Here is a 16,008-nt window from a genome sequence, read left to right as displayed (position 1 = left end):
GAAGTACTTAACAGATATAAGAAACAATTTCAAGGCTTTAGCTTTTATTAGGAAAGGATGATATTCACAAAATGTTTGACAACTCAAAAAAGATAAACAATGCAAGATCTAAATACAGTAATTAAACAGTCAGCTTTGTCTATATAAAATAGCTGCACTGAAAAGAAGAAGAAAAAAAAAAAACACATGGAGTTGGACCCTTCAATACTGGTATGAGAGAACTTGTTACAGTTAGTTATCTACAAGAAATACAGTTACTGGAAGCACAATACACTTTATATCACTTAAGACTGAATCGAAGGAAGGTTGTGAAGGTTTCCTTATTTCATGATGAGTAGGATTCAACAACCAGATCAAACAAATATTGAATTTATATCCATTTAAAATGTAATTGACTGAACGTAATAAATACATTAAAAATGAAACATTTTAATTGTTCAGGCTTTCCCAGAAACTGTTTATTTGGCATTTAACTCCACAAGAAGCTTTGTTTTTAACTCATAATACTATATGTATTTTATGTAACCACATAGCTATTTGAACAATTATTTAAATCGAGCATTGAGTCTTAAATTCTATTCATGTTTTAACAAGTGGAAAAAGGCCACTGCCAGATATTCTTTCTTTTCTTAATACGACATGTGAATATTTAAACAAATGAAAAAAGAACCACATTTCAGTGTTTTGTGGCTTACGCCGAAGTGTCCGGCTGCTTTAATACCTCGTCCAGCTCCTTCACGAAGTGCCTCAGGGCATCGAGGCAGCGCTGATTGATCTCCAGCAGGTTCTCATCCAGTGGCGCCTGCAGCAGGTTATCCAAACTGGGCTCCTTGGCCACCAACATCTTTACCACTGTGCGGAATGTCTCACAGTCTTTCCTGTAATGCTGCATAGAAACAAATCCTGTTAGTAATGGCAATGTCCAAAATGATACAATTGAAGCATATAGTGTCAGTCCAAAACATTTTGTAGGACTTTTATAGATTGCTTTGTTCTTGAGGGACTCCAAATTTGTACATGCAATTTTGACAATATCAACTTAATGGTTAGTCGTATGTTTAATACTGATGTGATCATAATGAAAAACATCATCAAACAACCTGAGAGTGATCCAGTGTTTTGCATTTCTGTGCTGTGGTAACCCTTCACCTTTACTCTAGAACAAAGAGTGTGCTTTCAAGTTAACACCAAATCCAGAAGTCTGCCTTTCTTCAAAACCTTAGGCCAACCAAGCACCTCATATGACTGAATGAATGTGTTAGTATTGTATGCACATAAATATATATATATATATGCATACCGAATAAACCGTGTACAAAAGAACATTTTAATTGACCACACAAATAAGTAAGCGCCTCTATCTGAAAGCTCTTTGAACACTACGGGCCGGCTCTTCATATCGACGCCTAGCTGTGAACTTAATGAACCCAACTCTGGTAAATTGGTGAATTCCATGAAACAGGTGTTTCAGTGTGTGTATGCGAGCCCATTCAAGTGCACGTCCGCCCCTAACAAAGGAGACATGAGGTGTCAGAGTATGTTGCTGGTGCTGTAGCATTCTTTCACACCACAGTGTAACAAGCTCTCACATCCCTCTCAGATTTTTACTGCTGACCCAAAACGGCAGTTAAGTCCTTTATTAGAGTCCCAGGTGCAAGCTCACAACATCTTTATCACCTGGGGAGAAAGGGCTAAATGTGAGGCCCTGCACTGAAGCCACCCTATAGGTTTAGGGCTCCACCAGCCTGTCAAGGAGCATTCTGGGACATTGGGGTCCTCCAGGATTACGTTAATGCAGCCCAGATCCCCACTCCGGCTTCTCTGTGGCTTAAAAGACAACCACTCTCTTGGCATACGACAAATACAATATCAAATCCAGTTACTATCATCTCTCTAAAACATCTACATTTACAGAATATGCTTTGTATTTTAGAATCAGCTGTAGGTAACCACTTCATCAATCATGCTGAAGCGACAGGAAACATCTAAATGAGAGTCGTGATCTAAACTTGCAGCTTCCTAAGAGGAATCGTATATCTGTGTCACGTTCACTGCGTTACCCATTTTAGGAATGTGGGCTGTGTGGGTCTTTAGTTGTTGAACAAAAATTAGCTGCCAGTATCCCGTCAAACATTAATTGTCTGTTAAATGCAATAAAACACACAGCAAAAAAAAAAAGCATCAACTTTGTTAATGCTTTGAAAAATACTCTGTCAACTTAAATCAGAGTCCTGTCTGCAGCAGAATGTGAGGTTAACCGGTTTAGCGGCTTTATTCCAGCGTTCTGTCAGTTATGGGGAAATATAAAACCACAGCTGCTGCTACTTTGCCTAGATACACATTACATAGTGTGTATCTAGGCTAACTCATGATCGTGTATCCATCCATTTGTGCAGCGATCACAAGAGCTTTTGTGTATTCATTATGTCACTGTCACATGACTCAACTGTAAACGGTGATAATTCAATGAAGGTTTCGACCAAAGAAAGGTGTCTGTAATATCTGGTTTACAAATGAAGTGTATAACTGTCACCACTGAGGGGAAAAATAAAGAAAATCCAATGTCAGACTGTGTGTCTACACACACACACGACATAAAGAAACAAGAAATTTGCCGCGGCCCGTATCAAGATGATCTTTTCCATCGAATCTCAGGAGGGAAGTGGGCTGGGTGGTGCTTGAAACACACCGAAAAGGTCAAAGAAACCAAAATAATACGACATTCAGCTTGGAACAATAAGGATGGAAACAATGTGCCACATGGGAACCACTCAATGCATTTCCAGGCAAAAGGCTAAAAGAGAGGCTATTCAGCACACCTGAGGAGCAAAAGGAGGCTAAATAAGGTCACGAGAAATTACAACGTTACACACACAAAGCTTGGGAGGGGGAAAATGAAGGGTCTCCATTTTCTGCTCTACCTGCTCATTACAATGATGTCAAATGCCTCCAGCATCTAGATCACTTCGGTTCTCCTTTATGGCTTTTGTGAAAACGCAATTTCTCTCTTTCTCTTCCTGATAATTCCCCAGCTGAACTAGCTACAGCATGTTCAGATAGTTGCTGCACTCCTATCTGTTCATACGCGCATCCATAACCCGCATTCTGTGGCACAGGACATTGGAACAAGGTCTGCTCCTGTTACAGTGAAAAATGTATCAAATATTTTTGGTAGGGTAAAAAAAAAAAAGTTTGTTATAACAATACAAGTCATTATCACTGTATCACAACACGCATCCGTAAACACAAAAGGCAAGGCAAGGCGAGTAAACTCCGACCGAAATATCCTAGACTGTGGGAGATGTTTGGACTCACGCTGAAGCTTTAATGTCTGCAGATCATGTCAAGCGAATTCGCGGCCCCACGTAATGATAGTCCTCAGCCCCGACCACAAGGAAGAGAGAGCCGCACGACACGTGTGGCCAGCTGAGCTCAGGGTCAAACTCATTCAACAGCACAGGGTACCTTCCGTCTTCATGCTGTGCATGTACGAGTCCCTTCGCAGGCAATTTTATTTTTAAACGCTTCACATGATCTTAATTTAACACTAGCACGGGTGGATTTCCACACCTCTTCAGTGCAGATTTCTCCTTTCCTAAACATTTTCTCTAAGTGAGAATTATTTAGCACAGGCAAAGCTCGGTTCCAGGTTTGACGATGCAAGAGGAAACATGGGCTAAATGAGACACTAACATGTGGTGTATGTCCCACAAACTAGTACCTCTCTAATCACCTACGGTTTGATTTTGTTTTTCCCTCCTTAAAAACAAAACCTTCCAAAGCTTTTCCCAAGTCTACAGCCTTTGTTGACAGTCATTACATTCCGTAAACACAGTTTTACACACGAGAAAGCCGTGGGGAACGGGGAAGGATAAAGAGGCCTGATAATGAACTATGAACTCAAATGAAGGGATTTCCCTTATCGGTACTGCGGCTAAGAAGACTGGGAGCCATCATGTGCTTACATGCGCATGACCATGCACATGAATGCGTGTGAAATGAGGAGCATTGCTCCACATTTATTACAGCACTGAACCGCCTGCTATTTTTTGTAAAAAACTGCTGCCATGTTACTTGAACAAACAGGAAGGGTGCTTTTGACCTGAGCGTGCTCTGTGTGTTGTGAGAAAAGGTTGCAGGGAGGTTCGGCCTAAATCCAACCCCCCTCCAGTGGGGGAGCCCTGATCTGATCTCTAAGCTTGATACTAAGGGGCCACACAGGCTGGGCTGGAGCCCCAAGAGAAACAGCCACACTAGGGGCCTAAAAAAGTGGGCTTCTCCCCAAATCGGATGTTTGTGGAGGTCCAAATTGTGCACATACTGACAGGAGGGTGCTGGAGTACCGGGTGGGGAATGAGAAGTTGGGGGTTTGAGTGAGATTATACATAGGGCACTCACATGGACATTTAGTGAGGCTCTGTTCAAATGAGCACTGATGCAGGCAGGGGTCCTGCATAATAGGGGAAGTGGGGTAATGACTTGAGGGCTGGTACACATTAGGGGATATTAAGAGAGCCATTCTAATCACTCAAGCTGCAAACCGGACCTCTCGATGGAGGGGCTAATAGTTGAAATGGATATGTTTCATTTGCTCTGATTGGGATGATGAATGGACTTCTCTGAAAATCACTCCCAGGCACTTAGCTCACTATTTACTGGATATATTCTATGATGTTGTTGTTATTATTGTTTTACAAGCTCAGATTGGTTCTGTGGTCTGAGCCATGATTGATAAATTGCTCCATTGGTCATCTGCTGCGTCACATGGTTTACAAAACAACTGCATGGTGGTCATTACGCCTTTAAACCCTTTGAAACAGGGTTGACAAGTGATGTCATAAGTGGGGGATGTTTACTGAGTCAATTCATTTGTGGTTACTAATTTTATTTACAACCCTGAACTACACCCACACAAAGTATGCACTACATCAAGCTCTTAGCCAAAAAACAATGAGCTATGCTGGTGTGACGAATCCATTTCCCAAATAATCCGGCCCCATGCTAGCAGGGCTATGAAGACCCTGCTGACCAGACAAATAGCCCATTTAGGAAAGACAAAAAAGGATGGAGTGGTTTATTTTTTGGTGTGTGTTGCACGCTCGCTTCACACAAAATGCTGTGGATTGGAGCGATTTGTTTAAATCAGGTGGTCTGAGATGCAGCTCTGCCCACTACCCCACTAGTCTGGCAATACCCTGCAGCGATAGATCAGCGTGTGTTTAACTACGCCTGGGGCAGATGTTACAGTAAAGACACGGTCGAGGTTTCTGCCTCTCACCGCGTCTGTAGAAGCAGTTGGAAATGGCAGGGTGAGCATGTGTGTGCTAATGCCAAGAGACGCACCACACTGTGGGTGGGCCACCTGCATCCTGCAGGGCAATTCCTGCCCTGCTTTAACGGGAACAGATAAGTGGTACTGTAGTGCGGCGCGATGAAGGCTAGAGAAAAGAGTGCAACTCCAAATAGCAGGCCATAATCGGCATCACAACCTGAGGTGCTAAGGACTTTTCTGCTGACTTATCCTCCTTCTCGTCGGCAAAAAATGCATCGCAATTTTCTTAAATATTATGCGTAGCAAGCCAAAGCACATTTCTATACCTTTTACGTCAACCACTTGACTCGCAGCCAAATCGTAAAAAACAGAGTGAAAGGGTTGTCTGGCTAGGTGACGCACCTTGAGATCAGGGTGAAGCCCACACAGGTAACATGGGCTACAATGTCCCAACTAGCAATTTCTTTATATAAACTTTATATAAACAAAAAAAAAGTGCTACAGTAAGTGTGTTATCTAACACTGTTAGTTACTCTCTACAACTGCCCACTGACACACTCCCTCACCGTTGCCCGTATGCTGTGCAACCACTTTGACTCTGGATATTTAGTGTGGTGAATAAGAGTCATGGGTCAGCTTCATCTTAGAATAAAAAGGCTGACCAAGAAAACAAATGACTACAAATGCCAATGAGGTGAGACAAGTCTGCAGGTTATCCTCGCGGTTTCTCTAGTTTCAGGACTTTTTTTTAAATGACGGTATACTGAAACAAGAATAAATATTTGTTTCTCCTTTATTATGAAGTTAAAGCAAAAATATAAAAAATATATGTTTTTCTTCTAATAGCTGGTGTTTGGTTAAGATGAAGCTTTTTGCAGTACATAAGGTACCCAGTGATAGGAATGAAGAAAGGTTCAGATCTAACAAAGACAGCGGAGACAAGTTATACTACGTAGAGTTGAGAGAAATAACAGAAGTGAGGTCGTTTCATGGGGAAAGTCTTGCTACCTTCTCAATTTCCAGAGCCTTAGCCTTAATGGCCTCCGACCGGCGAGCCTTGAAGTCTTCCGCTGGTGTCGGCTTTGGCTCCATGCTGGCAGCCACCACCTCCTCCGTCTCCACTACAGATGCAGGAGTTTTTTCCTGGCGGGCCAAAGGTCAAGGGTTAGAACTGAGGTCACTTAGGTTTAAAAGCTGGTTCTGATTTCAAAGTGTTTCAAATAGAGACAACTTGGCTCTCGAACGAGTGTTGAGGTCTTGTTTTGGTACATGTCTCATTATGCATGCTGCATGTCAACAGTAAACAGAGAAGACGTGCCATATACAGTGCATCTCTCTGATTAAAGGACCCGTACAGCCAAAGCTCAAAGGAAATGCCCGCTGACACAAATAGATCGGTCATTTATACTTACAGTTAAAAGAAACTCAACCTAAATGTCCACAAAGCAAAGAGCCTATTCGGTTTTATGTTATTTTAGTCTTTACTGCACCATACTGGTGGTTTTGCCCGTTGTTGTCCCGCTGACTAGACGTGCACTATATAGTTATATAGTGTCCTGGTAAATCTTAACGTTACATTGTCACAACAATACAGTTGAAGTCAAGGACTATGTTTAAAAAGTCTTCTTTTTGATTAATTCAAGGACAATATTATAGTAATATTACTCTATTAGTTGTCTTTAATTGCCTTTTTTATATTCATCTCATTTATTGCATATAATGTGTATATGTGTACGATGAGAGCTACGTGAAACCAAAGTCAAATTCCATGTAGGTGTAAACACACACATGGCCAATAAGGCTGATTCTGATTCTAAACAGGTGGTGGTGTGATGACTTTATATTTAATTGTATTCTTATTTCACTCACTGCTAAATGTTTCTTGGAAGAGCAATCTTGCTTACAATTGTTCTCAAATGCTGGTTTTACCTTTGAAGATCCCGAGCTGTGAGGAGACTCCTCCACAGAGCAGCTGGGAGAGCGGCTCGTCAGCCCGCTGGGCTTATCTACGGAGAAAGCACCATGAAAGAACAGTGAGGAAACAAGCAGGTAAAAAGAGGTTGATCTAAAAGAATAGCGAGGGGCGACCACAGCACTCTGTATTTAAATAAACCCTTGGGGGGGGGGGCGCACTGGGGGCGTCAGTGAGCTGGGGCGCATGCCAAGTTAACTGCAGCGTCCCCGGTTCAAATCTGGAAAGGGTCCGGGACCACACGTTCCTCAGCTCGTTCCACTGTGCCGTCTAATAACTGGAAAATAGTATATTTTTTTAGAATACCCTGAGGAACAATTACTCTCCACTGTGAGACATCAAACAATGACTCACTCATCATTGTGAACAATTGTGAAGCCGAGGCATTATGAGGCAGCTGAACAGTATAAATCACTGTTTTTTTTTTTTTTTATACTTCCTTGTTGGATCCTCCCACACAACAGTGGTCGAGGAGTTCAGCTGTGCCTAAATTGAAATATTGTCCTTTGCTGGCTCCAATGTGTCTAGAAAAACAAACAAATATGACCCAAGTTATTTGTTTTTACGGAAGTAATCGCCCACTGTGATTAGAGTGAGCCAAGGTATACTCTCCTTCTTAATTTGAGTCCCTCGGCAAAACCATGGAGCGCTCATGTGGCGCTCTCTCTCTGGGACCCCACAAACACTGGATGCTCAGACGCCGTAGTTTGGACCATACAGACATAAAACTCTGTTGAGGCTTGGGTATGCCTAAAACCAACTAGTCAATACTATTATATACCACTAATACTACTGATGTCTAAAGGCTTAAGTGTTAATAGCGCGTCCAAATGGCAGCGCTTGAAGGGGCTCAATGCCTGCCATTGTCCGGAGAGGCTTAATGCAGCAATGTTCGGGCGCGTCCTCAAAGAGATCTTACCTCTGGACACGCGGCCAATTGCTGTATAACACACAAGGCTCATGAGTATCTCCACCTGCCGGGCCCCTCACACCCTCAGTGCGTTCCAGTAAACAGAACGAGAAACCTGGTTTCCATAATTGTGGTCGGGGATTAGAGGGAGCTGATCTTCCCAGCTTCTCTTGCTATGTATACGGGTAACGGCGTTTCTAATTGGCTTCTAACAGTTATGCGTGTGCATGACTAAAAGACCCCAGATAAGGGAACGCGAGGTGATTATAATGAGCGAGTAACTCTGGCATTAAAAATAATTCCATCCAAACGTTTGACTGAAACTAACATCGGTTTCCACTGCTGAACGATCGCCGCCGCCTTGTCTGTAAAGAAAACAACAATTCCAAAATAAGATCGGGGCTGATTATTGATGTGCTGCATGTATACAGTACAATGTATGAACACTTAAGGGCTTGTAAACAAGCTGCATGGGCAACTAGAGAAAAGGTGCAAGTCTTTATCTAGTTTAAAACGCTCTCGAGGTGACATTCCACAAGGTAAGAGCCCCAAAAAGCCTTCAGCTGCTCCCCGACTGCCAGTCCACTAGAACCTTAGACCCAGCCTTGCAGTTGGCGGCCCATGTTGCTGCAGTCATCATCAAAGACCTCGACCTACATTGCATACAGCTTCTGTGTGCAGGACGTAGTCTTGTATCACTAAAACACTATTTTTGTGAACTTTGCAGAGCTGGCCTAATTAGTATCCCAGATGGGAGTCGAGTCTGGAGGTACAACTGTTTTCTCACAGTTTTATTGCATCTTCAAAGGGTGGTACGACGTGGAGCTAAGCCTTCACCGCATTAATGTGTTTATGTGTCTTGGAAATCAAAGCGCTGGAGAAATTACTGTCCACACCGCTTCGCCTCAGACTAATAATATTGCTCATGCCACATCACTTGAAATTAGATTTTTGTAAAAATGTGAATCCATGAATTTCATTAGCTCAGCGTTGGCAATTTAAGTTCTAAACCCCGTAGAAGTCACAAAAGAAGGCGTGTGAAATGACAGACCCAAAGTCATTTTGAAGGCTTTGTTAAGCCAGAGAATGAACTGAAGAAAAGGTCAAGTTCTGAATACAAAGTCAAACCGCCCCAATAAACCAAGGATATCCTTTTTCCCAGCCTCTGGGTGTGTGTGTGTGTGTCTGTGGGTGTGGGTGTGTGTGTTTGTGTGTGTGTGTGTGTGTGTGTGTCTTTGTCTGTAGGTGTGTGTGTGTGTGTGTGGTGTTAGTGTAATTAACATCTTAACGTGTCCCAGCACACCCTGACCCTTCACATTGCACACCACCTCTGAAAACAGATGCTTCACCTGGAATGGCTTTATACCTTTAGACATTATAATTATACGTATGCCTTTGTGAATTGGGAAAAGTATCTCTTTTGTTGCAATTAGAACGGGTTTAACCGTTGCCTGTTAATTGTATATGCATACATTCACGACTCTGTAGCGCTCCCATTTATATCTATGCTCCTTCAGGTTTTGCGTGATGTGGCCAATCACAGTGTGTCAGGTAGCTCAGAGCGGAGCCGAGTCATTGGACGTCACACAATCCACCACTGCCAGTTCTTTGCAACACATTTAAAAAAAGGCAAAGATGGCAACACGAACAAAAGAGTAAACTCTGTGCCTCTGCATTACTGCGATTACACCAGTTTCATTATTGATATTCATGAGTAGGTGTGGATGCATGAATGACACAAATATGCTTTGTGAGAGAGCTTGTTTAACAAGGGTTGTTTAACTCAACAAACAAAAATGCTTCATTAAAAAAGTCAGTAATTAATGCAATATTGCAACAACCCTTCCTGCTTGTGTGGTAGCACTTCCTCTTCCTCCCCCTCAGCTGATCACAGTGCAGGATTGTAACTGAGGCTTTTATTTATTTATTTTAAAATTGCTAAACTTGAGCCGATCCACAGAAGACTTAATACTTACGCCTTTCCTGGGCCGGCTGGTAGGTGAAGCCCTTCTCCCGGTCAGGGGAGAAGCTCCGGTTGCTGCTGTTTGATCCGGAGCGGACAGGTGGAGGTGGATGGGGGTCCCTCCTTCCAGGAGAGCGCTCACGTTTGACGACTGCAGACGGAGAACTCCTGCAGCCATAAAAGCATACATTCGTGGTTACTTTAATGTTCCCTTTTACACTATACATGCACACCAAGTTGGATATAATTGGTGTGTTTGAAGGTCAATTAATGCAAGAGCCTCCTGGTTAATGTGATTGTCCATTGGAAAAAAAACTAGACAAACACACTTGGCAGTTTGATAAATGTATTCTAGAAAACTTTATGGATGCGAGCGCAGTGACTTCTGCTTTTCTCTCGGGCACTGACCTTCGAGGTGGGCCCGACACTCGGCCTCTGCTGCGGAAATGAGGACCACTTTTGCTCCTAAAAGAATATAGAAAAAAAACAAATACAGGCAAAAAAATTACAGCCAAATCAATTACTGGCAAAGTTGCTCTGCAGCTTTGTGACAACTGTTTGGTGAAGAAAGGTGAAGGCTAAATATGAAAGATGAAAAGAGTTTGTCAGTGAACGGTTTGGTAATGGAAACAGAATAATTAGAAGACAAAACCTCAAAGACTTAAATTCAGTCTCAGTGGGACACTGATCAATTTGTTGAATTGAGGCAATCTTCTACTTTGGAACATGCAACAGCTGGCAGACAGTTGGACCAATTTTGGTTTTCTCTCACTCCTATCTGTCTTCAATTGTAGGCAGAGCCATGAGTAAGCCTTAATATGAAGCTGAAGTCTCAAAGCCCCGTCACCAGACTTGTTATCCAGCCAAGTAATGTAATAAAGCATCCACCTAATGCCTGATAGGTCGAGCACAAATACTCAAACATCATTGTACTTTGTTTTCATAATTATTCCAGGCCAAAGCTTGTGCCCTGACAACAACCTTTGGGTCCAGAGGTATAAATGACCCAAAGGTACCTGGTTGTTATGACCTTTGACTGAACTCAAGTCACCTCTCAAACAAAGAGCAGGTCTAACAAGACCTCAAACTTTTACGACTCATGGTCTGTTTGAAGCAGCCAAGACTCGGCCTGCCATTTGGCAAACACTAAATTGCCATCCGTTGAGAGTACAAAACTAACATCAAAAGATAGAGCCAGAAAACATTTTGTTCTGAAATTCAATATACTGTATGCAAAATACCTTTGATACTGAGAGGCAATACATGAAGAAAATATGAGAACAATGCAATAATTGAATGAGTCATGAAGCCTTAAAACAACTGTGGTTCCTAAGGCGCAAAACAAACAGTACAAATTGATAATACTTGCCTCTTGATTCCCTTTGCTTTCTTTAATAATCACTCAAAGCAGAAACATGTCTGGCTTGTTTGAAAATAAAAAATACTTCACTTGACTGGGTGGATTCTTGCCTGTTTATTAACTTGGAGCTGTTCATCAAGCAGTTCACTCATTTCATAATCTGTGGGTAAAACCTCCACAAGGGAGCACAATAAACCACTAAAGTGTGCGTCACCAAGACTCCACTACAGAACTTTATTATATGCATGCACTGAGTGTCTTTAAAGCTTTATTTAGAGTTACAGTTACAGTTTTTCTTTAGCTGCAGCTCAATGCAGCTAGCTGCAGAAGTGACACTCTTACTCCCAATAACTGTGACCATTGCTTTGGCTTACAGGGCCTGGAGTGCCGGGGGATTCTGTCTTGTGCTAGAATTGAGATTGTTTCATATTTGCCACCTTGTCAACATGGCCACTGGAGCACCTTGTGCAGGACAGCATCCTACGGTCAGACTTCCTGCCTCGTCTTTGAGATAGGATGCGGTAAATGGCAAGCAGCTGCCTCCTGACACGAGAAGTTGGAGCATAAGCACTGTGATGATGGAGCCTTTATTACATGGATAGGTTGGGTTTGTGACTATTGTTTAAGGACAGACTTTAAAAAAAACAGGCAGGTTCCTACAGTGAAAACCTTTTTTGGTTGTTGTAATCATTCTTTCTGTTCATACTGGCCATTATAATATATGTTCCTAATGTGCTTCCAATGTACGTGATGAGAGTTCAAATCCACAGTCCTGTTTTGTGTGAAAAAAAAACATTCAACAGATAGATTTCCGGGTCATTTGGTACCTGAATTGACCTATTATGAATTAAATATTGCTGCAAATTCCAAGGAAAGGACTATAAGAGACACAAGACATACTTTGCTCAGCATATCTGACAAGTGTCTGGGTGTTTGACTGAGGAGGGAGTGGTCCAGCTGTTTTTCCTCTCAGGGTGGGGTGAGTGCTGGGGGAGGGGTTGTTTGACTGAGTGAGTAGACACTAGTGCCCTTTGTCCCCCTCTCTAGCCTGGTATGACTCCTGGAAAAGGGGAGCTCGGGCCCGTAAACTGTTGGTATGTTGAAGTGGCCGGGGCGAGAAGAGCGTCTGTTGATGTAGAAGTAGTCTGTTGATGCTGGACTTAGCGGCGTTGTGTGGGGTTAAGCTCTTCAGCTTATCTCAAGAGTAGCGTGGTCACAGATAGTTGAAATATGCTGATTATATTATCCAAAGTTACACTTTTCTACAATGGTATTGGCCAAAGCAACAATGAGTAATAACAACATAAAAAAAACAAAAGTGATTTTACATCAACCCATTTTGTTTTCCCTCAAATATATCACATGCAATAAAAGTCCCACAAGGTGATGGTCATCAAATATCTATCATGCTGACAACGCGTTGAAAAAGACTGAACTCTGCCTCCACCTTGTGGGCAGTTGGATGGATTACACAAACGTATCAGTGAAGGAACTAACAATCGGACATAATCAGGATGTGACAAACACAAACTGTATCAATTAATAGAAAAAATAATATTAATTACCTTGAGCCTAACTGATGCCTCAGATCATCTCTGCCATACGACTGTTGAGAGTACGGGTCCTCCTGAAAGCAAAATCACAATTACAACACCCTTTTGTCAGTGGTTTCAGTCTATTCCACTTATCGACAAGCAGCGGTAGTGCACAAAGATATAGTGCAATGCACCAGCAAAGACAAGAAGGAATATGTTTGTTTTTAAATATAGACATAAACAAACATTTTAAAATCAGTTTGGAAATGTTTTGCGACAAGGAAAAAAAACAAATCGACACATCGTGACGTTATTGGAAACAAGAAAAAGGCTGACAAAAAACTAATTAAATGAATGCAATTAAACCTTCTGTTGTTAACTTTCTGACATACTTAAGTTGGAGTGCAAAACATATTCATATTTATATTTAAATCAGTAAAAGAAAAGAGCATTTTAACAACATTCTGCTCTGGCTATAGTTACACTTGTTTCCAAACCTGTAACACAAGACAAATGTTAGTTTATAAAATATGCTTATTAAGCTCATCGTACATTTTGTGGGGCTTTTCTGCGAAAATCGCCATGCGAGTTGTCATCAAAGTAGCGTTCCTTGGGTGGGTAACTGCCTTCTCCATGAAAATCTCTTGTATCCTGGTAATTTCGAGGACCCCCATACCACTGGTCGTCATTAAAACCTCTGTCAAATTCCAAATGTGGTCGAGGCATAGGGCTCCTCTTATCAACAATATTGACCACCCGATGGACAGTCACCTGAAAAGACACAATATTACATTTAACAAATAAAAATACAGCCTCTCCTCCTCTTTAAACAACATTTCATTTGTAGGGAGAATGTTTGGAATTACCTCCATTTCAAACCATAAAATGACATATTCCTATGCTATACATTAACAGTGTTGAATTAAATCCAGGTGTGAAAGGTATTTCCTTAATTCCTTGTTGATTTCATACTTAATCATAATAAAGATGTCCTAAGATAAGTCTCTGCAAGCTAAGGGCTGAGTGAATACCTTGGTTTGTACACACATTTAGACAAAGATAACACCGTCCACAGCATTATGATGCACACTAAGATCAAAAGTTTCAGGAGAATTGGACGCAACATTGAAGAATAACTACAAAATATATTTTTTAAGTGAATGAATACTGTAACTACCATAAATACCTACCATGGTCAAAACAATCGAATCACAAGGATGCAACTTAAGAAACAGCATCATGATATAAAAGACTGTTAACCCAGCAGTTTCCCCCACTTATTATATGGGAGGTTTCGTCTAAGTAATATATTTTTAAATCTTTCCATACCTCTCTTGAATCCATTGCTGAGAAGCGCTCTTCATATTCTTCTCTAATTGAGTTTTGACCACGTCGATATGCCACTATAAAGAAAAGATGGAGTGTGTTGTGTATTAATCAGACCATGTGTTCAAAGTACGACAATGAAGCAACTTTTACGAATCATTTCTTAAATGAATATGTGGGGGGAAATAGGCTATGCTGGCACAAAATCATGTGAAAATAGTTATTCATATGCACATTCAGGACGTTTCAGCTGATCAGATTCAAGATCGTTCTCTTAAGACATTGGAGAATGTGCACAGGGAAACACTACAAGGTTGTGTAGACTCATATTGATGTGCGGTTAAAATTTCAGCATGATGATGAAAGTGGTAGAAGTCTGCGTGAACGACTACTAATTGGTGTGCTTGTAAAAACATGCAAAAATATTGTTGTTTTCACTTACTGTGGAAGGAATGAAGTTGGTGCCTTGTCTGGTTTGTGCAATATGTTACAAATGAGAATGATCAACCTAGAATAAGGAAGAAAAAAAAAGGGACAGCCTTGTTTATCTTGCTCAGTATTAACTAGTTTGAAGATAGACCCACAATTAGAGTGTTATAAACACAACTATTCTGACAACATTTCGACACTATCCCACCCATAAGTGTGTCATTACTTATTGTCATTCACATAGTGCTTTTAAACATGCCACAACAACCAAAATGTGTATTTAAGCCCTCTTAAAATATTTGATTGATTCAAAATGTTCTTGTTTAGCGTTATATACAGTTAAATAATGGGTCCCCAACCATCCACATAACGTTGCTTATGCTCTCTTTTCATAAACGGTGGCTTCTACCAGGAACACAGCTCACTTTTACTCAACATCTCATTTTTTTAAATCACTAAATAACGTCATGTCCAACGGAACCCCACATGATACAGACACTGTTATCAGTTGACAATTATTTGATGACGTTTTGCTGAAAAATGTCTGATGCTGTTTTACCTGGTTGAGAAAGCCCCAAGCTATTACTGCTGTTAGCTAAACTACCTATTTAGCACCACAGAGCAAGAAGAAGTCGTGAGAAACTCACCGAATGATGATTTCAAAAGTCTTGGTCACAAAGAGCGTTTCACATATTTCTCATGCCGTTAAATGAGACCTATACTGACTTTTCTCTTCGAGTACCTGTTAAAAATGATAACCAAAACTCCTAGCTACAGCACCAAAACATTACCACCAGTTTGCACCACCTTCCTCTACACTCTTCTTCGTCGAAAAATATACATCCGGGAGACAATGCGCTGCCGCCCCCTGGAGGCTAAAGTTGGGAATGTCCAAACGTTCTCATGTCGGCCAGGAGTGGACGATCTTTTACTTCGTAAAAGTAGCAATGGCGTAAAAGTAATCATTAGACTTCTCATATGCAGTCTATGCATTAGACAGCAACAGCCACTTGCACTGTTGTATTTGATGGCAGCATTTAACGTGGAGCTAATTCTGACCAATGCATACACTGTTGGGAAATTGAATCAATAACGATGCATTATAGTTTCTTGAAATCATCATAGGTTATGTATAATCTCAACCTGAATATGTATTTTACTGTGGATGTCAAATAAAAAAAAGTAGAATGAAAAGTATAACATTTTGCCCGATACAATGCTGAGGAGCAGAGGTGGAAAGT

General features: G+C 41.3%; 1 protein-coding gene across 1 annotated transcript; it reads right to left on the bottom strand.

Moving 5' to 3' along the window:
- Positions 1-61: 61 nt before the first annotated feature.
- LOC306741493 (uncharacterized protein) lies at positions 62-15,495 on the bottom strand. The gene is made up of 10 exons (XM_079223785.1): positions 15,415-15,495; positions 14,781-14,846; positions 14,342-14,415; positions 13,565-13,783; positions 13,043-13,104; positions 10,526-10,582; positions 10,131-10,285; positions 7,202-7,278; positions 6,281-6,415; positions 62-886 (listed from the first exon to the last, which is right to left on the bottom strand). Coding segments are annotated over exons 2-10 (975 nt in total). The 5' UTR covers positions 14,782-14,846; positions 15,415-15,495; the 3' UTR covers positions 62-691.
- Between the last annotated feature and the right edge of the window lie 513 nt (positions 15,496-16,008).

Source organism: Taurulus bubalis, assembly GCF_910589615.1.
Source record: "Taurulus bubalis genome assembly, chromosome: 9".
NCBI lineage: Eukaryota > Metazoa > Chordata > Actinopteri > Perciformes > Cottidae > Taurulus > Taurulus bubalis.
The sequence above is the reverse complement of the archived record's forward strand: the minus strand, read 5'-3'. Positions and strand labels throughout refer to the sequence as shown.